This window comes from Miniopterus schreibersii, assembly GCF_964146895.1.
Source record: "Miniopterus schreibersii genome assembly, chromosome: 18".
NCBI classification, from domain to species: Eukaryota; Metazoa; Chordata; class Mammalia; order Chiroptera; family Miniopteridae; genus Miniopterus; species Miniopterus schreibersii.
This window is the reverse complement of record NC_138121.1, coordinates 32,825,414-32,847,011: the sequence shown is the minus strand read 5'-3', so window position 1 is coordinate 32,847,011 and position 21,598 is coordinate 32,825,414. Positions and strand designations below refer to the sequence as shown.

The 21,598-nt window shown below is 48.7% G+C and overlaps 1 protein-coding gene across 1 annotated transcript in view; it reads right to left on the bottom strand.

Annotated features, from left to right (window-relative positions):
* Positions 1–21,598, bottom strand: part of CES5A (carboxylesterase 5A) — a 40,779-nt gene that overhangs the window by 7,995 nt on the left and 11,186 nt on the right. Inside the window, exons 3-10 of the mRNA XM_081118197.1 lie at positions 12,817–13,021; positions 10,667–10,805; positions 9,175–9,308; positions 7,494–7,647; positions 5,920–6,024; positions 4,049–4,153; positions 2,625–2,765; positions 541–609 (exon numbers count right to left, since the gene is read on the bottom strand). Coding sequence (XP_080974323.1) covers positions 541–609; positions 2,625–2,765; positions 4,049–4,153; positions 5,920–6,024; positions 7,494–7,647; positions 9,175–9,308; positions 10,667–10,805; positions 12,817–12,941 — 972 coding nt within the window. The 5' untranslated portion in view covers positions 12,942–13,021. The remainder of the gene's footprint in view (positions 1–540; positions 610–2,624; positions 2,766–4,048; positions 4,154–5,919; positions 6,025–7,493; positions 7,648–9,174; positions 9,309–10,666; positions 10,806–12,816; positions 13,022–21,598) is intronic.

Sequence of the window (21,598 nt, the reverse complement as noted above, 5' to 3'; positions counted from 1 at the left end):
CGTAGTTCCTCCGGCTCCCCTCACCCCTGCCCCTGAATCCACCAGACAAACCTAACCCATCCTCCAAAAGCCTTCCCCGGGTGAGCCATCTGCTCCCTCCTGCAGACACCGTGGGCCCCTGGACATCCTTCTGTCCTGATTGGCGTAGCAACGCACTGAAGCGTCTCATCGGGTCTGTCCACCCCACAGTCTACAGGTTCTGCAAGTGCAGGGGACATGCCTGCTTGTCACTGCACCCCAGGGCCTAGCGAAGTGCTGGGGCATGGGACGCTCAATAAACATCTGACCAATGAATATGTGAGTGAAACGAACCTGGCACAGAGCACACGCAGAATAAATGTTTATGGAAAGATGAGAGGGAGGAAGGAAAGGGATCCATCTCTACATCCTCATGTCTGGGACGCATATGTGCAGGGAGTGAACGAATAAATGTTAAATCGTGCTCCTCAGTATTGCAGGAACCTAGTCTACCGCCTGGTTGGCAGGTAGTGAATATGAGCCTTGGTCCCAGGTAGGTTTCGGAATTCAGAATTTACTTACCAGGATTGTGTGCAACAGGTGCAGGGCGAGGGACTTGTTGGAGCCCCTGAGGATCTCAGGAAACTCCTTCTGTGGAGAGAAGAGGGCACCTGTGAGCACATCAGGTCATTGAAAGGGAAATGGTCTTTGTGAGGGCCCAGGCACCCACGTTTCAGAAGGGAGGCTGGGAAAAGCAGGAACCCTTTCAGCCCCCAGGGGTCCATGTGTGGAAGCAGCCTCAGCGGGTTGGTTAAGCAATGGTTTCTCCTCACGTTTGATGAAAGGCGGCCATTCCCTATTACACCTGTAGTCTTGTGGGACCTTAGCAGCTTCCCTGTGGAAAGGCCATGTAATGGGCTGCCTTAACCCCAGGACCTCAGAATGTGACTGTGAGTGGAGGCAGGGTTATTAAAGAGGAGATTAAGTTAAAATGAGGACGTTAGGTTGGGCCCTAATCCAATCCGACTGGTGTCCTTATAAGAAGAGGAAATTTGGACATGCAAAGAGAAAACAGAGTTGTGCGCACAGAGAGAAAAGACCATGTGAGGACACTGCTAGAAGGGAGCCGCCTGTAAGCCAAGGAGGGAGGCCTCAGAAGAAACCAAACTGGCCAGCGCCTTGAACTTGATCTTGAACTTCCCAGCCTCCAGAACTATGCAAAAGTAAATTCCTGTTGCTTAAGCAACGCAGTCTGTGGTGTTTTGTTATGGCAGCTCTAGCAAATAATACAGGCCACAGCTTGGCTTCGACACTAAGTTCAAAGAGAAGCCAGAGAATCTCAAGACTAGTGGTTTGCTCTTTACTTTCCAAAGACTTTTGCAATCAGGGCCTCTGAGAAGCCAGCAGCTGGCAGGCAGTTACTGAAGTGGTGAGGCTGGCGGTTAAGAACACAGGCTCTGCTTGGTACACAGTAAGAGCTACGAGAAATTATTTGTTAAATGTCCCCTTCCTGGCCAATATTACAGTTTAAAAATGAGGGGGTAAAAATACTATTCACTTGTCAAATGAATTTCCCTGGCACATTTTCTGCTAAAAATCTTGGGAGGAATGAATCACTAGGGTAGATATTTAAACATATTTGTCTCCTGGAATATGAGGGAAGCCCCATAGTTACTGAAGTTGTCCACAAGCATATTTAACCTCTAAGGACCCTCTCTGTATGTTCAGAAGCTGGGATTTGTGGCCACCAACTTGACAAAGCTCTGTACTTCACCAGCTCATTTCCCCCAGCTTGAGAGGAGGTTGGTCTACATGAGTGAGCTGTGATGGTGGGAGGAATTCGAACACTCCACTCTTCCGAGGACAGGTCTAAGTTTATTTCAAAGGTGGAGGGCCTTCTCAAACCACAAGGTCAAGGAACCGTGGCTCCCCAGCACTCAGGCCTCGGCTCAGATGATCCCTCCTCAGGGAAGCCTTTCCCGACCACCTTTTCTCCCCCTGAGGCAGCTCTCTCCCCCAGCGCACGTTCTGCACAGCCCCCACCGTTCGCAGAGACCATCCTCTCAGCCTCGCATTTCATCTGCTTCTGCCCTCAGAATGGAGGCATCAGAAAGCTGGAGCCGTGTGACTTGGTCACTGTCAGGTTTTATAAGAGCTCATGTTTTAGAAGAGCTCAGAGCTTAAAGTAAGTGCTCGGTTCATCCTTATTGAATGAATGAAGTGAGTCAATGCTTTTGCAACTTGCACCAGCTTAGAGAACATTCTTCGAAACCCAGATGCTAGAACTGAGGCTGAACATCATGAACATGTAAAGGCCTGAAGTTTTCTGAACCTACATGGATTTCACCTCTGAAGTAGTTACTGTGCTTATTTGAAATGAGAATTTGTCATGTTTTGAACAAAGCTCAAATGGATCTCATCGTCTCTTCGTGTTTTACAGAGTTCTTTCTCCATAAACCTAATGAGGGGCAGGGTGAATACCTGCTGTGAATGACCCTGATCCCCAGTTACCCTTCTTCAGAGGGAGGAACAATGACTGTCGTGTACTCCGCTGATGGGCTCCAGCCCTCACAACACTTGTGTCGTCTATGGGAGTGACCTGCTGTGGGAGCAAACCCCTGCCTCACTGTGGAGGGAGCAATGGGAGGAACAGACGAAATTCTTACCATGGGCAGCAGGAAGCCACACTCGTGGTTATTGACTCCAATGATAGAAGGAACTGGATTAAATGTTTTTTGATTCAATAGTTCTAGAGGCTCATCAGGAAAGAAAACACCATCAACCACTCGAGTAAAAGACTTGGTTCCCTGAAATAAGAAAAATCAGAAGCTGTCTCTGTCCGCAAAATCTGCTGCCCCCAAACCCTAGCCATGCTGAGCCAACCCACTCTAGCAAAATGTGGTAAGAAAGGAAAAGGAAGCCACTCTTGGCCCATCCCAATGCATCCGTGCTGCCTGGGCAAGGGGGTCAACTCCTCCGTGCCTTAGTTTCCTCCTCAGCTAATAGCAGGTAAGAATAGCATCTACCTAATTGAAAAACAGCCTAGCACAGTAGTTCTCAAAGCGTGGCTCCCAGACCAGCAGCATCAGTGTCACCTAAGAACTTGTTTGACATGCAAATTCCCAGGTCCCACCCCAGGCCTACTGAATGCAAAGCTCTGGGGGTACAGTCCAGACAACTTTTTCAAAACAAACCCTGCAGGTGATTGTGATACGTTCAAGTGTGAGAACCACTGGCCAGATGCAATGGGCAGAGTGGTGAGGGGAGAGGACGGCCAGGGCAGTGAGGGTTGGTGTGAACGCCTTCCTACAATGTCCTACTCAGCGCTGTCCCCTGGATCAGGCTGCATATTTCTTGGGTCTCAAGAAGCAACATTTGGGCTCTATTCTTTTTTTTTTTTTTTTTTTTTAGGTCTTTGTTTGGAAGTGGGTTAGACACTTGTCCACTTCCCAGACTTCAGCATAGCTCACAGCAAATCCTCAATTTATGCCAAATAACCATTTAACAACTGTTGGAATCTGACAGATAATGACCTTGCTCTTCCAAGGACTGTCAGAAGCTCTCAAGGTCAGAAGGGACATAAAAGATCATTCAGTCCAATGAATCATTCAGTGGCTGAAATTTGTCATTGGGACCCTTCCTGCACTGCCCCTCCCCCCCCCCAGGTGGGTGTCTCACTGCCTTCTAAAAGAGCAGATTCTTTTTTCAGAGTGTTCAGAAAGTTCTTGGTCATAACAAGCCACAATGGCTTCCTAACAGGACTTCCAGCTCTTGATCTTGACTTTAGCTTCCAGGGTCTTATGAAACAAGTATGGTCCCTCTTCCTAGTGAGATGCCTTCAATGAATGAGACACAACTTTTGCAATTTGTATTTTGCTGAATCTTCTCCAGGCTAGGTAGGCACTCCTGGCCAATCAAGTTCCTTAAATTACCTGTAAGGGTCCTATAGTCCACATTTTTATAGCCATTATATGAATTCCCAGCCCCCATCTTTCCAAGTCCAAGGTCAAAATAAATAAGAGCGGTAGGGTTTGTCTAGCACTCCATTCAAAGGGCAACCCTGCCCCCAAACCCTCACTTCCCCCTTCACCTGGCTGATGGTCAGCAACTCCTGGGAGGATTTTGCCCTCAGGCACCGCAGCAGGGCCTCGGAGTCTGTGGCACTGCAACCACACATCATTGCAATCGCCTGCAACTATTTGCAGAGAAGGACCAGGTTAGAGCACAGCACTGAAAGCCTCCAGGAAAACAAATATTGGCAAGAGTCCTCAATCCAGCCACAGGCCAGTCCTTCCTGTATGACATCCAGCCTGCTGGCCCTCCCCACTCTCATGACCCTGTAGCAGAAAGGACACAGTGAGGACAGGTTGGCCTTGGATCACCTTTACTCTCTTACCTGACCCTCTTTGTCATCTTTAGCAATTGCTAGAACTGGGGGTGAGGATTTGTCAGCCTGTGGCCTGTGGCCATGGAATAGAGTCAAGATTCCTGGTCATGGAGTGACCTGTGATGTTGGATCCATTGGCACTAAGCCCCACAGAGCTCATAAGCCCAATTCTGGGGTGCCAAATGGAGTCAGGAGCCCCCAAGGGTGAGGAGCAGCTTTGCAAGGTCTGTTGAGACATGAGTCCAGCTCAGAGTCTGGCTGGTCAGCTCTGCTCAAGCACCCACACCCCCAGCCTGGAATGCCCTAATGTCTTTTTTCTGTCTCTTCACCAATTTCACTCACTCTTTAGGACACAAGTCTCACCTACCTCCAGGATGTCCTTTCAGACCACTGCAGCCTCTACGAATCCTTTCCTCCTCTGATCTGACACCCCAAGGATCTCCGCCTTCTCTACCTAGCCCTTTGCTAAACACCTTCTTGCCCTGTCACTGAACTTTCCACATGTGTAGAATTTGTCCCTTGAAAGTGGTAGTCCTTAATCTTCCGGGAGTCATGGATGCTCTGAGAAGCCGATGAAAGCCCAGACCCTCTCCTTGGGAAAATGCACAAACATTCAGAGTCTACATACAATTGTAGGAGTTTGAGGAGCACCCCCAAACATATCCATGGGTTCCAGGTTTAAAATCCTTATCATAAAATGATTATAGTCTTCTCAGCTTAGTATACGCCTTCTCCACCTATAAACCCAGGGGTCCTAACATAGGGTGGGAAAGTCATGGGCACTCCATGTGTGTGGTGAATGACACACACACTGAAACTAGCTTGATATATCACGTTTCCAAAATAAATTTCCCTCTGTATGAGGGTATTTTTGCAACATTATGATTCCGTTTCTGCTCTTGGTGTATGTTATTTTCATAAGGTATTTAAGAAAACGCACCAGTAACATGAATAATACCCAGGATGGCGCCACAACCCAGTGTGTAATTAATGTTCATTAAATGAATCAGCTCATTCATGAACTCACTCACTGAGCAAACATTTATAGTTGCTTAATGCACACCACACATTATGCTGGGACTTGAAAAATACAGAGATCTTGGTCTCCAGGTCCTTATTGTCTGGTAGAATGCAAGGACAAGATGACAGATAAAGAATATCTGGGGCATACACCTCCCCTCCCCCTCCCAATTTCATGCCAGACAATATAAATAAGTCACAGGGTTATTTCCTGCTGAGCTGGAAACAGCACCAGACTCTCATTAGAGCACCCTGGGTGGAGTAGAGCAGGCACAGGAGGTGAGCTGTACATCATGCAGGGGACTAAGATACATGCCACAGGCAAAGCATAATGGATACGAGTGAGAACTGTCACACACAGACACGCACACGCACACTCGTGCACGCCAGCGGTACTGCTTTGTGCACCTGGACCCCTTTCCTATTGACGCAGGCCTTCCACGGAGCAGCAGGGTTCACCTCAGGCCAGCATCGGACCCTCTGGCCAAGGCCAGTAAGGCCAAGCTCATGGTCTATCAACCCCTGCCCGAGGAGAGGTGTTAACATGTACCTACATCTCTCTCCCTCTCCTTAGCGGGGGCCTTCAGGTAAGGGAGGATGGCCGCCCCGCTCTCCATGATGGCTTTGTGGAACAAGTCCCGGGCCAGCGGGGACAGAATCTGGAGAGAGAGCACAGGAGACCCAGCAAAGTTACCCAGGGGGCTTCCCACCCATCACACGCCACCCATCCCTTCTTTAAAGAAAACTTCCCAGGAAGCCTCCTTAAGAGAGCTAACCCCGGAGAACAAAAAGTCCTGGCTCGGGGGCTTCTAGGACTAGTTGTGAAGGTTTGGGCAAGTTACATAACCTCTCTGGGGGCCAGGCTCCTCGTGAACTGCGAAGTCGAACATTCTGGCGTGCGAGGCTAGCGCCTGTCCTTCCGGCAGGGTAACCCCAGGCACGCTGCTGAAAATTTCTAAGCATCGTTTACTTTCTTATAAAACCAGAGTGAAAACTGAGCCCGCATCACAGGCTTGCTCTGAGGAGCAGCAGGAATGAATATAGAAGGCTTAGCACGTGCTTGGTTAAGCCAAAAGCACTCACGGAATGGTGGCTGCTAGCATGTATGTAAAGTTAGTATCACCCACCTTCTAAGGTCATGCTCGAGCCAAAGAACACCTTGTATATTGCCCAGTGTTGCACAGCAGAAGCTCACCCCACCTCCATGGAACTGACTTCTGTGGCTGACATGTTACCCAGCGCCCAGGACGTGCTGCCCACTCGGCGCTCAGGGCGGGTGAGCCCCTCCCTGGCACCTCTGCGTGTCATCTCAGCTCCCATCAGTTTCTTGCCAAGAGTCAGCCGTGCTTGTTTGCAAACCCGTTTTGTCAGTTACACTTGCTGTTGTAATTACATAATCAATGAACTATCATGGGAACCACTGGATGTGTATGTGTAAAAAGAAAACAAAATGATGTTTCAGGGGGGAAAACCTTGATAGAGGCAGGTAGCGAAACACTATGGCTATCAAATTAGGGGGTGAACAAAATAAGAGTAAATCACATGGGGGGGTGGAAAACTCTGTAAGGGGGCTGCACCCGCAGACTGCTTTGCAGGCGTCCGTAAGTACATGTTCACCGGAAGGACACCGACCCCACAATGTGAGGGCCATGGGTTCTGTGGGTGGCTTATGCAGGAGAGCCATGCTGGACCTCCATTCAGCAAAGTGACTGGAAAGATAAGACCCTGTATCAAACTATTGGCGAAGAGATGTACATTTTCTGTTCTAAGTTAAAATAAAATGTTTACATGCATCCTTTGCTATTTGATGCTTTTAGCTGAGCTTTTCTAGCCAGTGATGACCAGTCCTGGTAACTGGATACCAGGGCTTCAACTGTACAGACATAAATTATTTTCCCTCAAATTATCACTCACTATGTGGTCTTGAGTGATTCATTTAACCTCTCCCACGAAAGCTCTCACCCTTAAAATGAGACGGAGCCCCTAGCTCACGGTGTGAGGCTCGAGGGAGACAATGTGTGTAAAAGTGTTCAACATGAAGCACCAATGAGATGTGTAAGTGGTTTATCTGCTTCATTTCTGTGCCCTCCCCTACTGAGGTTCATTCAAGTCCCAAAGAAGAACTCACAAGGCTGGACACACTTATGGCTCCTGCTGACTCGCCGAAGATGGTCACAGAGCGTGGGTCTCCACCAAAGAACTGGATGTTCTCCTGGACCCAGGTCAGGGCAGCCAGCTGGTCCATGAAGGCCCAGTTCCCTGGAGCATGCTTGTCCCCTGTGCTAGGAGCAAGAGGCGGGGTGAGATGCTCAGTGGGCCGCTGTCTGCCTCCTGCAGCCCAGGGAGTTGGTGGCAGAGGCTGTGGGCAGATGTGAGGGCATCATCACTCCCACTGGGGAAGGGCTGAGAATCAGAGACCTGGGGCGGTGGGGGAAACCAGGCCTGGTTCTCTCCCTCTGCTGGAATTTGGGTTTGAGAATCTGAGGAAAGCTATACACCTCAGAAAAATGCATAACAATCATGCATGTGCAAGCTCAGGGTATTCATAGGCTGTCCTGAATCCATGGATTTCAGAAGAGTTCTGCTCCTGAGAGTTGGTCTGCACCAGGGAGCGAGACCTCCCTGGGCACAGAGTTTCCAATGAACGACCAAATGAGCAATAACTATAATAACAGGAGCGGCAGCACTGTAAGTGACACTGTCCTAAGGGCTTTACGGCTGATGCTCCCATAACCCTGCCAACCTGTGAGGTAGGTGGTGCTCGGTTCTTTCCCTCTGCCCCTCTGGGTCTTAGCCCCCCTTCTCCACTCTCCTCCAAAGGCTGACCTCCATGACCCGCAGCACCTAGGCTGCGGCTGTGAGCAGTCAGCGGGAGGCACTGGCCAGGGGCTTGGGGGGGGGGGGGAGAGGGAGACCAGCATGTTTAATCCCCCACCAGAGGCCCCTCTCTGCTGGGAAGTGGTCTGGGCAGTGGCTGCGTTTCTCCGAGGCCATAGCTCACACCACCTCCCTTCAGTGAAATGCGCAAGCGAGCCCTACGGAAACTGCTGGATACATCGGCTCCTTCGCACAGCCAGGGACCTGGGACACTGAGCAAATCCCTTGCCCAGGGCCTAAAACGTAGCAGGCTTGGGATTCAGACCCGATGAGTCTGACCCCAGAGTCCATGGTCCTGGCCATGGCCCCAGGTTGCAGCAAACATGGTTCCCAGGATGGGTGGGCCATTAATGGGGAGGGGAGACAAAGTCATGGAGCGGCTCTTCCCGGGTGAGCCCTGGAGGAGCCTTGAGACGGGCACCAGGGCAGAGATGACTAACTGCTCACACGCTCTGCCTTCATCTTCCAAGGCACACAACCCGGCTACATCGCCCGGCTCCCTCGTGTTGGGTGTGGCCGTGACTAGGTCCCGCCAGTGGGGTGTGGACAGAAGTGATGAGCGCCACCTCCAGGCTGACCCAGGAAGGCCACCCGCACATGACCCTCCAGTCTCTTTCTCCACCTGCTGACCAAGCGCAGAGCCACGGGTGGGAGCCCACGTCCCTGGTCCACCGTGTGGAAGGAGGCCTGTCAGTCAGGAGCACTCACTTAGATTTAACTGGAGGGAGAGAGAGATTTTTATTGCTCTGAGCCACTAAAACTTGGGGGTTTATCTGTTGTAGTTGCTAAAATGACCTAAATAATTTGGGTCAAATTTGTTCAATGTTACTGAAGGCTCATTCCTCCTTAGGATGCAGGGCACTGAATCCCCTATGGCTGCTGCGCAGCTGCCCCTTGGGGATCCGGGGTGTCAATCACTTGGGGACACTCACTTGAAGAAGCCAAACATTCCGAGCCGGTACTGGGTAGTCACAACCAGCACGTCCTCATAGGCTGCCAGGGCGGACCCATCGAAGATGGAGGCTGAGCCAGTCTGGAAGGCGCCCCCCGGGAGCCACACCATGACCTACGGAGGGCAGAGGAAGTTTGCAGTCAGCCTGCCCACCACCCACATCCCCTCCCTGTGCAGGCTGGGCCCTCCTTTCTTTATGAAAATGTGTCTCACTTTCCTTTCTGCTGTTCTAAAGAGCAACAGAGGTTTTGTCTTTTGAAGAGGGCTCAGGGTTAAGCATGTGGGCTCTAGCATCTGGGTTTGAGTCTCAGCTCTGCTACTAACTAGCTGTGTGACCTTAGGCAGATCACTTAACGTCTCTGAGCCTCGTTTTTCTCAACTGTAAGATGTGAAGAGTAAAAGTGTTCCACTTCTGAGGTTAGTATGAGGTTTAAACAAGGTTCTGCATCTGAGGTTCATAGAACGATGTTGCCATTTCAAGTGTTCAGAAAGTATTAACTCAGTATTGAACTTGTGCCCACAAGAAGATGGACATCACTGTAAGCCAGGCATGAGAGCAAAAGTAGCTTAAGCTTTAATCTAAGGCTTCTGTCTACCTACAAAGGGAGAGGAGAGAGAAAAAAGGGAAGAGAAGTGTGAAAACTTTACTGTACTGATTAGAAAAATTGGGACCAGAGAACATAAGTCATTATTCAAATGCTATTATCACTATTTATACTAAATAATAAATCCTTTCCATTCCCCTTTTTAAAGGTGATTAGGGACTACAACCCTTGGAGTAGGAAGAGAGGAGGAAGCCCCTGAGGAAAAAGGAGAACTGGACAGACCTTGACTTTGACAAAAGAATCTGCCACTTCCTGTGGGTAGAGCATGGAGCAAGGCACTTATGCCCCCTTGTGCCTCATCTTCATCATCTGTAGAATGGGTCCAATAATCCTGACCCTCTGGGTTATTGTGGGGGTTAGATGAGATAATGTACTGTGACTGGCATATGTCAGCAATCAATAGATGTTGCCGTTATAATGCAATAGAGCAAGTCTCCCCTTGCACTGGCATGGGGGAGAGATGATGGAAGGGTGTGATTAAAAATTAGATGGTAGACCGTACCTTTTTTACTCACACAGGGATCTTTTACACTCTTAAATGAAAAGCCTCACATTATTACCTGACTGTCTTCATCGCAAACAGAAAATTTGGGAAATGCAATTATCTTCCGTAAAAAAAGGATTTCCCAAGCAAACAAACAAACAAAATCAGAGTCCTTTTAAGCAGCGTCTTTCCTAAATGCTTCCAGACCACTAAATACTCAATAGAGGGGGAAAACAAAACAAAATAAAAACCAAAGTTCAAGTCATTAGAATGACTTTTTAAGGAAGTTATTGGCATGTCAATGATTACATTTCCCTTTCAGGGAAGAGGAGCCTGGGGTCCGATCCCACACGCCCAGGCGGACCTGCTGGCGGGAGCCTCACCGGGAGCTTGGAGCCGCTGTCCGCGCTGGCCGGCGCGTAGATGTTAAGGTACAAGCAGTCCTCCGACACTTCGAATTTGGGGTAATGCACCTTGAGAAAGTACTGATCTGAGAGCAGCCACTCTGGGTTCTGGAGGCACCTTGGAAAAGAGGAGAAGAAACCCCCAGAGTTGCTGTCAGCAAACTTGCCTGGGAGGGGCCAGTTCCTGTGACAGCGAGGAGCCTGGTGGTGTCCTGTGCCTGAGCAGAGGTGCCTACGGGGGCTCTTGGTACAAAGTTGATCATGACACCCCCCCCCCCCACCGGGGGCACAAACATACAAACTATGATTCTCTTTGATCTGATTCCTGGGTAGGAAAGTACACCGTGCATAATAATTGTACCATTACCACCCAGCACCTACCCATGCTACACCCACCAGCATAATCCAGACACAGACACAAAGATTCACGCAGACTGGCTCAGCAATTCCCCAAACCCTAGAGGTCAGGACACTGGGTTGCATATCGACAGCTTTGCCCTGGCAGCTTCCTCTTCTGGCCCCAGAGGAACAAAGGGACATTTCCAGGCCTTTCCACCAGGAACCAACTGAGGCAGGTTGGCAGAGAGACTCCTGCATCCGGGCCTTTGCTCAATCTGGTCCCTCTGCCTAGACTGCTCTGTTCCTCAATCTACTTGCTCATGTTCTGTCCTTTCTTTCAGATTCAGTCCAAATGCTACCTCCTCCAAGAAGCCTTCTGCGATTTCTTCCATTAGACCCTAGGTAATTTTGGAAACAGCTATATATTCTACGTTTTGTTCCTAGAACTTCTAGACTTGTATATGAGTGTAAACATATTCCCCAACTCAACTGTGAGCAGCTAGAAGCCCGGGGCTCTGTATTAGTCACCTAAGTACCTCGCAGCCCCTCTCACCGAGCCTGACACACAGTAAGATTAAGTGAGATCGTATATGTGAATATTTCCACAAAGTGTTCAACTAATTTTTGGATAGAATAGTATAAAGATTTGCTGCAAATCTACCCCCTGACAAGTTTTTATGCTTTTTTGCCCTTTTGTAGGTTGTTTATCAGAAATCAAGGTCTCATGCTCTCAACAAAGCCATCCCTGACCTCCCCTCAAAGCTAGGCTAGGTGTTTCCTCAGCACCTTCTCTGATCCCCTGTGCTGGCCCTTGCCACTCTATATTTTAATTGTCATTATTGTTTATGTCCCCACTACCACTACCAGTCTGCAGGTTCCTGAGGGAAGCTATGTCTAACCCGTGGGGGTGTCATCCAGGGCCTAATGGAATCCAGTTATCGAGCTGGTTCTCAACAGATATGAGCTGAATGAGTGAGTGAATGAATGAATGACTAGATGAGTTTCCGCTTCGTGTTCTCAGTCCCTGGGCCACATGGGGTCTTCTGTGGCTTAGGGAGCTTCCTGGCACCAGGGTACTCCTTCTGCCTGGGAACCCGAAGCCAGGAATGTGACCAACATGAGGACTTGACAAAATTTTACAGTCAGAAAATTCTTGGGGATTTCCAAATCTCAGCTCACACCTAATGTATGAGGCTCCTCCACAATTCACCCGGAAACTTGAATTTTACCCAAGCTTGAAAATTTGCTGGGACTGGGAGCTCCTTACCTCCCAGTGCCCCTGTGTCACAGACACACACTTGTGTCATCATTTCACAGGTATTTATGAATTTTCCACTATGAGCCAGGCTCTGTATTGGGCACAGTGTTGACTGCTAAATCCCTTTAGTGTGATTCTTCCCTCTATAGCCCTTACCCAGCCTGACCATGGAGACTACGCCTGAGAGGTCACATGGAAACACCTGACAGTCCCTTCCAACCAAGACTCAGTAAGCCCATCGCAGTGGTTCCCAAAACTGACTGAATTCAGAATCCTTAGAGAGCTTTCAGACAGTCCAGTTTTCTGGGCCCAGGTCTGGAGATTCCAATCCAGAAAGTTCAAATGAGATTGCCCAGGGGATCTACATGTTCTGAACGATGCCATGTGGTCACTAAAGCCACTTCTGTAACCCTCCCCTCCTCCTCCCCGATGCTCCCCCTTCCCATTGGGCTGCATGACCTTTGTTTCCCCCTCAATGCTCTGCCCCCACTCCCAGGTCGCAGGCCACCCACGGGATCAAGCCCAATCTTACAAATTAGGGTAGGATGTGGCGTTTCGGAAGTCACTCCAGGGCATTGCAGGCTTTGGGTTCGCAAATCGCAGAGGTCCTAGGGGGGGTGCAGCAAAGGGGACCCCGAGGAACACATTCACAGGCATGGAGCTCCCCAGCACAGTGGCTTGCTTGCCCCGGACCCATCCCAGCCGGGTGATCCTCACGGGCGCATCTGCGGCTGGCCCTGCGGGGACACACGGAGTAATCAGGGGCTGCTGGGCCCAGGCAGGAGCAGGCGGAACCCAGAGCTCCCGCAGGCGAGGCCGCTCTTCTAGGCCCAGAGGCTGTGAACCAGGAAGCACCCCGATTCCGTCTCGGGGAACCCATGTCCCTGCTTCCCTCAAGGCTGCCTTAGAAGCCGCCTGCATCAGGGCACCAGCTGAATTCCTCCTGAAAGCACAGCACCAAGCCACCGCTTGTGCCCTGGTTACGTCGGCTCCCATTTCCCGTCTGCACAGCAGCTTCTCTCCCTGTGGACATGGTGACACCCACCAGGCTCTGGAGATCCTGGGACTGCACAGAATCGCCCGGCCCACCGTCGCCCACACTTCAGTCCCTTTCATACCCACCAGCACAATTGTTTGTGCATCACCTATATGACTACTAGCTTTCTATTTTTCTTAAAATGAAATCTAAATAAACTTTTCACATTTACCTACAGGATTCTTAAGCAATAACATCTACAGAATTGTGGTTTTGCTGAGTTATGTATATGCTTTTGAATACCCATCAAGTAAATATACAGCAATGAAAATTAAAAAAAAATTCACACAAATGCCTCTGGAAATTAGCCTGTCTACCTCCAGGGGTCTGAGGATGAAACTTCTGAGACTGAGAGTGCAGGATTCTCGGCTGCCACATAGAATATGGAGCCTTGATAAGTTAACTGCCCAGCTATTTACTTTGCAAGGCCCAGGTGTCTTGGTGCCACCTCTGCTAATGTCATTTCAATAGGAAAGGTCCTGCCTGGGCAGCCAGCACCACAGAAGCACAGGCTCTGTCCCACGCCCCTCCCCGGTGCCCAGGACAGAGGGCTCGCCAAGCCCCACACAGGGTGCGAGCAACTCAAGGGCAGGAACAGGGTCTTCTGTGCCTTACCATGTGCCTTAGAAGGAGACTCTCGCCCTGGGGCTTTCAACAATGCCAGGACATTGATCCGGTGCCCTGAGGTTACTACACAGCCCTCCGTGGGCCCTCAGAGGCCTCTGAGCAGTAATTTCATTTCCACCAGTGGAAAATCCTACAAGATAGGGAAACTCCCCCTTTTACCCCATCTTCTGAGAGCCCTCCTCTCCCACCAGGTATCTCACCCTCGGTGGCAGCTGCAAGGACCCAGACAGCCCAGATGAGGGTCTGGCCTGGGTGCACCCACACCCCACTCATCTGGCTGGCCTGCCTGCACTCCCTGGACATCCACAGCTGCTGCTGGCCTCAGAGGGCTTCGGTCAGAGACAAGAAAGAGCTTTCTGTTAGTTGACAAACGTTGAGCAGGCAGACGCAGGCAAGACTGGTGAAGCGTAGCATTAGACCAAGATTCAAGAGAAGAATTGGGCAAGCAAGACTTTCTTGTTCTGATTTACATAAAAAAACTGATGATTAACTCTTGAGCTGCAGAAAGATAATTTGTCAGGCTTTGGGCTCATAAAAGAGTAGAAGTAAATTTGGGATCAGGGAAGCCAGAGGCCTTAACTCAGATGCCTTCAGGGGCTGGGAAGGCAGCAAATAAGTTGCAAATGCAGCTGGTCAGGAGAACAACAGGGAGGGGTGGGGACTGTGGAAAACTGGACTGCACGTGCTCTGTCTAAAGGGACAGTGACTCCTCAAACCCAATAAAAAATTTCTTTTGTGGCAATGTAGGTAAGCCAAACCAGAAGTGTATAATATTGCTCAATTTTTAAATGTGGCCTCAATTGTGTGTGTGTGTGTGTGTGTGTGTGTGTGTATGATCATGATGTGAACCCAATGCAGCATTTCTGTTGGCTTCAGTTGTGTAATGGGTGAAGCATGCAATTCTGATCTGGACCCAGGCCTTCCCGTGTAAATATGAAGAGACTAGACCAGGGAGGTTCTGCTGGGACTTTCCTCAGCATTCTGAGTTCTCACCGCTCTACTCTTTTCCTCATCAGGCCATGCTCTGAGACACAGCAGGCGGGTCAAGGTAGAAGGCACAGGGTGGGCTTCCCAAATGCTTGGCACTGGGCTTATGGAATCAGAATTATCTAGCATGCTTACTGCTGCCCCTCAGAGATGCTGGGGCAGGAATTTAACAATATCAATAGTGGGTTTGGGAAGCATCAATCTAACACTTGAGGTTTCCCAGGGTAATCACCTCCTGAGAGAGGCAGGGTAGGTACAAGCAGGTATTATGTGCCTGCTGGATACAGAACTCTGCACAGTCAGCAGGGAAGCCTTCCTCAAGGTCAGAGCAAGGGCTGTCTGATGTCCACTGCTCGGAGCAGGTGCTCTGTAAACCTTTGTAGACTAATTTCTTCAGTTTTTTACCCGTTTTACCCAATTCACTGCCAGTTCTTCCAAGAATCTTTCCTGATTCTCCCGAGCTCTTTATTGCTTTGCTGTTTCAGTCCCACCCGTTCCCTAGTGGGATGCATGGCTGCCTTCTTCCTTCCTTCTGGAGGTCTCTTCCACTTATGTATCCAACACAGCCTCTTCCATGTATCCTGGTATTTCCCCTGACTCAGCCATTAACCTCCTGGCTTCACAATTTGTCCCATTCCCACTACCATCAATTTACTTGAGATTTTTCTTTAAATTGACCTTTTAAAATGTTCCTTTTCTATTCTCCAGAGCATCTGAAATCTTGCTTCCTGGCATTGGTCATCAATTTTGGTTCCAATAAACTCTTATAAAAATTCTCAAAAAAAACCTCCAAACACCCCACTAAAAATCCCTCTTCATTTTCAAAGCAATTGTTACATATCTAATGCAATGAGAATAGTGTTTTGACATTACCTCTTAGGACCCTAATGTCCCCTTTAGTACTACAAGCCAGTGTCCCAGCTGGCCCCTAAGACAGGGACCTTTGATGAGTTCTCTCTGTTCTCCCAGATTGCTCTGCTGCAACCCCAAGGGAGAAACCAGAATGGGGACCGCAGTCCAAGGCCTGGCTTCAAACATACCCTAATCTACCCCTGCTGGTGGGCAGCGGGGATCAAAGCCAGCTTTCTAATTCTCATAAGTGGAGGCTGAAGGAGCCTTATGTCATCAGAGCAAGGACAGTGATCTCAGGGTGGAGAGCAGACTTGATCTGTGACATGTGTCTCACATGAAAATGTTTTTCCTCATCAAGATCACCCTACTCCACGCATTGCCCCAGCCGGAGAAAGGAAATATAGCCCATTCCCTGGGAGGAAATGGCTTTCTCGCTGAGTTAATCACATGACGTGGCACATGCATTCTGGTAGGAACTGAGGAAAACATGTATAAGAGTGGATCTTGAGGGGACGGACCTGAGGCATGGGGCAGGAGACTGTTTAGGAGAGAATTAATTAATACAAGAGCACACTGTCATGACTCTGGATTTACTGTCCTGAAAGAATGCCCTGGCTGGTTTCCTAGGCTGCAGGAGTGGCTCCTTGAAGCCTGGACGTGATGACAGCCTACAGTAAGTGAGATGGAGATGCTAGACTTGCCATGGCGGAGTACCGATGAAGAGATCAGAGGGTTCAGGGATGTGGGTCTATTAGAATACATTTATTTCCTAGAATAAGGGAACCCACCACCTGATGAGGTTTACCAAGAGCACCCAGGAGCTCTTAGTGAAAAGGGCAGGAAGGAATGTGCTAGTGTAGAGGGCACCAGCATCTTTGAGGAGCCTGAAGGTGATGGCCCTTGTTAGGTCAGGGTTAACAGTAGTCAACGCCACCATGAAAATAGGCTTCATTTAGCTTCAATGTGAATGAATCTGGAAAGCAGAGGCCAGGTAGTGTTACCCAACCCTCAGAAATAAGGTAGAAATAATTACCTTAATGGGCAGTAAAGAGCAAATGGCAACCAGGATGCCTTGTCCCATAGATATCTTTGACAGTGACTAAGACACCATGGTATTCCTAGCAGTAGGATAGGTGGGCAGCCAACTTGAATGTTATTTAACTTGAAAAACCAAAAAAAGTCAAAAGCTGATGAGAAATTTTATGTGAGCCATAGCAATGAAAAATTAGGATTTCTTTCTAGATGTTTCCAGATCTAAACCACTTCTTAAAACTATTGAGCCCATTGATTAAAGGATGCTGGGTCCTTTTAAGAAAGAAACATCCAATGCCACCACCAATTTATACAATAATCACCCTCCCAGTTCTTTCCTAAAAGGATTTGTGGCCAGGACCCATCTTATAATGGGAAATTCACATACATGGTCACTTGATATTCATGGTCTAGCATTTCTTCTTTACCAGGACCCAGGGACACACAAGGAGATGCTTCTCAAAGGGCATATCCTTGACACTGGTTCTTCTACACTGACTCTGAGCTTGGCCTTGTGACTTGCTTTGGACAATGAAACAATAGAAATGGAGACTTGAAAAGTGATTGTGTATTAAGGTTTGCCTTCTCTTGCTGCTCTTTAGGACCCTGGAGTCACCACATGTGAACCGTCTGGTTAGTTTGCTGGATGATGACAGTCATGGGCTCAGTGTCCCCACCGCTCCAGCTGACAGCCATCCCACCCTCAGGTAAGATCTAGCTGACCAGCAGCTGACCGCAAATGCATGAGTGAGCCTGGCGAAGACCAGCAGAACCGCCTGAGCAAGCTCAGCTCCAACTGCTGGCCCACAGAAACAGGAGCCGAATAAATGGTTATTTTTTAAGCCACTCTGTTCTGGGGTGGTTTGTCGCACAGCAATATATAACTGAGACACAAGTTGGTTTGTAGAAGTTGGATGCTGTCATAACAAAAACACTAAAATTCACGGGACTGAATGTTGTGTCATTAGTGTGCCCCTGGCGTCTTATGCTAAGATGTGGGAAGCATGTGGGAAGCAGAAAAAGAATCAGCTCCTGCCAAACACTTCAGTTCCAGACCATTGTTTCCAGAAGGTCAGGCCCTGGAGGGGGCAGAAAAGGGTGGAGTAGAGTGGAGAGAAAGAGAACCCTGCGAGTCCTGACAGGGACTCTGCAGAGAGGCTCCGGGCTAGTGAGAGAGTGAATCTGGTCCCCAAGATGGAATGGTAACGGGCACTCAGGCAGAGGACCCAGCAAGCCATGGCACGTGTAGCCAAATCCAATGCCCCAAATGTCACCCCCAAAGGACACGAATCTTCTGGGCCTATAGGGCCACTGGATGATGGATGTAGAACCCTACACGGAGCAGTGTTTGAAAAGTACTTGGACCTGCAAGCCTCTTGTCTCCAACCCATGCCTTGGCACTGAAGCTCAGGGGTTATGACCCAATCTTCAAAACTGAAGGAGGGGGCAGAAAATCCAGAACAAATACAGGCTAAATTGTCCTACCATTTGAGCAGAGTGAGGGCTCAGCATCCTAACTCAGCAATAAAGTATGTTACCTATTGGTACTAAGTCTGAGGCAGTGACAGGACAGCACACTCCTTTACTCTCAGTGGTTGTTGTGGGAATCAAGATCTAAGAGTTCAGCTCCTTAGGAGAGTAATTATTTAAATTATAGGAGTAATCATATTAATGTTATACAATCATTATGTAAGAGTTACTATTCTTGTTATTATCACGACCTCCACTGTGCAAAGTGCTTTACATACATTACTTTATTTAATGCTCCTACAACTGTATGAGTGGGAGTTATTACTCCATTTTATAGATAGGGCATTAAGGCTTAGGGGAATGAACTACTAAGTTTCCTGACTTGTAAGTCTGAGCTTTTATGTACCACTCTACATTGCAGATTTGTCTTTGGAAGAATAAACTCTGACTGCACAGTTTCTAAGAGAATTACAGCTAGGAAAGGTTTAGAGATGACCAAAGCCAACTTCCTCATCAGAATGATGGGGACACTGAGGGTTAGAGGGCGTAGGGCTGGGACCAGAACCTAGGTTACTGATTCCTGACAACTATTCTCTCACAAATGGCCAAGGGTGACGTGCATCGTCTCATTTAATCTTCGTAACAACCCTGGAAGAGAAGGTTTATCCTCATTTTAAATATGCCAAAATTATGGTTTCCAAAAGTTATCTTGCCCAAGGTCCTGGATGCTAAATGGCAGTCAGCATTTGAAAGTAAACCTCTTAGCTTGCTATGAACCTCTGCTATGAACATGGGGGTGCATATTTTCTTTCTGATTAGTGTTTCAGGTTTCTTAGGATATATTCCCAGAAGTGGGACCACAGGGTCAAATGGCAGCTCCATTTTTAATCTTTTGAGGAACCTTCATACTGTTTTCCACAGTGGCTGCCCCAGTCTGCGTTCCCACCAGCAGTGCACCAGGGCTCCCCTTTCTCCACACCCTCGCCAGCACTTGTCATTTGTTGATTTGTTGATGGAGCCATTCTGGCAGGTGTGAGGTGGTACCTCATTATGGTTTTAATTTGCACCTCTCTGATGCTTAGTAAGGAAGTGCTCATGAGTAGATGAGCAGATAAAAAAGCTGTGGGACAGTCACACAATGGAATACTAGGCAGCTGTGAAAAAGAAGGAACTCTTACCCTTTGAGACAACATGGAGGGACCTGGGGAGTATCATGCTAAGCGAAATAAGCCAGGCAGAGAAAGACAAGTATCACATGATCTTGCTCATATGTGGAATCTAATGAACAAAATAAACTGACACAAAATAAAAATGCAACATACTGATGATTCTCAGAGGGAGGGTGGGAGTGGGGCAGGAAGAGAGTAACTGAAGAACCTATATGCATATATGCTTAACCCACGGACACAGACAATAGTGTGGTGAAGGCCTGGGGAGGGGGGAGGGGGAGAGGGGGCCAATGAGGGGGAAAGGGGGACACCTGTAATACTTTCAACAATAAAGATAAATTTAAAAAAGAAAAAAAAGAAAGTAAACCTCTATTAGGAAGCTTGTGCTTTTAACTCCTCCTCTACCTGCCCTGGGGGAGAGCAATGCTCATCCAGGCGGTGAATTCACTAAGGTAGGTTTCTGTTAGTTGGGGGCCCAGGAGCATTCCCACCTCCCTAGACCAGCCCCCACCTCCCCAGGCCTGAATGGGGCCTCGCCTGCTCGCTCACTCGTGTGCAAAGAGCTCTCTGCTCTTCTCCAGCTTGTGTCTCCAGGGGATCGCTAAGTGCTCTGCCTGCCTGAGGCCCTTGCCAAGAGCTTCTAACAGCAGGGACCAGTCCCAGGTCCTCTGTGAGGAACAAAGTACTTTGCCTGGGGGCAGGGGAGGGGGAGCCAGCAGGAACCCAGGGGCAAGGGGAGTGATCTGCTCACTAGTCTGACCCAAAGGTCAAGATACCTTCAGGTGTCTTGTTAGAGGCTCAGGGGTTTTCAGGAAAGGAGAAGAAATGGTCCTGGGACCTTCTAAGCGACCCAGAGCCCAGGAGGGAGGCCCAGATAAAGGCTTGATTTGCCTTTCTGGGGAGGTGATTGGCCTTTCTTGTCAGTGAACACCCAAACCAAAGGAACTGGTCTACTGAAGCCTGCTGTAATGGTTAACTTTATGTATCAACTTGACGGGGCCAATAACTGGTAGGATGCTATTTCTGGGTGCGTCTGTGAGGATGTTTCTGGAAGAGGTTGGGGCAAGACATAGTTGAAGCAAAAAAAAAAAAAAAAAAGCCCAAATTGACTTCAGAATAAAGGAGGAAAGCTCCAAATGAAGTACAAAGGCACCATAAATGTTTGTGGGATAAATATTTTTTCCAGAACCAGGGGCTGGGAGCACTGAGGAAGCTGCTGACTGTCCCTCCATAGCTCCCTCCTCTGCTTTCCAATTAAAAATCTGACTTGGAAAGCCCAGCCAGTGTGGCTCAGTGGTTGAGCATCAACCCATGAACTTGGACATCATGGTTCGATTCCCGGTCAGGGCACATGCCTGGGTTGTGGGCTCGATTCCCAGTAGGGGGCATGCAGGGGGCAGCCGATCAATGACTCTCTCTCATTATTGATGTTTCTATGTCTCCCTCTCCCTTCCTCTCTCTGAGATCAATAAAAACATATTTTTTAAAAAAATCTGATTTGGAAAATGGACCTTGGATTCACATGGAAGTTTTGAGCTGAGAGATGACGCTCTAGACTGAGTCTATCAGGTTTTAAACTTTGTCTCCTGAAACACTCAAACCAAAGGGACCAGTGTGTCATAAGAGTGTCTGGGGCCACAGAGAATGGATCTAGGTACCACTCCCTCCCACCTCCCTTCAAAGGAAAATCTCACTTTTTAATTGTTTTATTAAAGTAGTGAGACTCAACCAGGGGCAATCTTGCCCATCGGGGGACATTCGGAAATGTCTGAAGACATGTTTGGTTGCCAGAACTTGGGGAGGTGTTACTGGCATTCGGTGAATAAAGATGCTGCCAAACACCCTGCAGGACAGCCCCCCGCAATTATCCATCCCCAAGATCAATAGTGCTGAGGCTGAGAAAGCCTGAGCCAAACCCTACGACATACCCTATACTTGACATTTTGGACTTACAAAAACAGCGATTTCACCTGATTCATATTGGGTTTCTATAGATTTCAATTTAAGAGAGGGTTCCAAAGTGTTCTTTCGCATTGCAAACTATTAATCAAATCCAAACTCTTCACTGCACAGATGCAAGAGTTTGTTCCAGAGAGGATAAGAGGAGTTCCCAAGGTCACACAGCGAGTGAGCTGGATCCA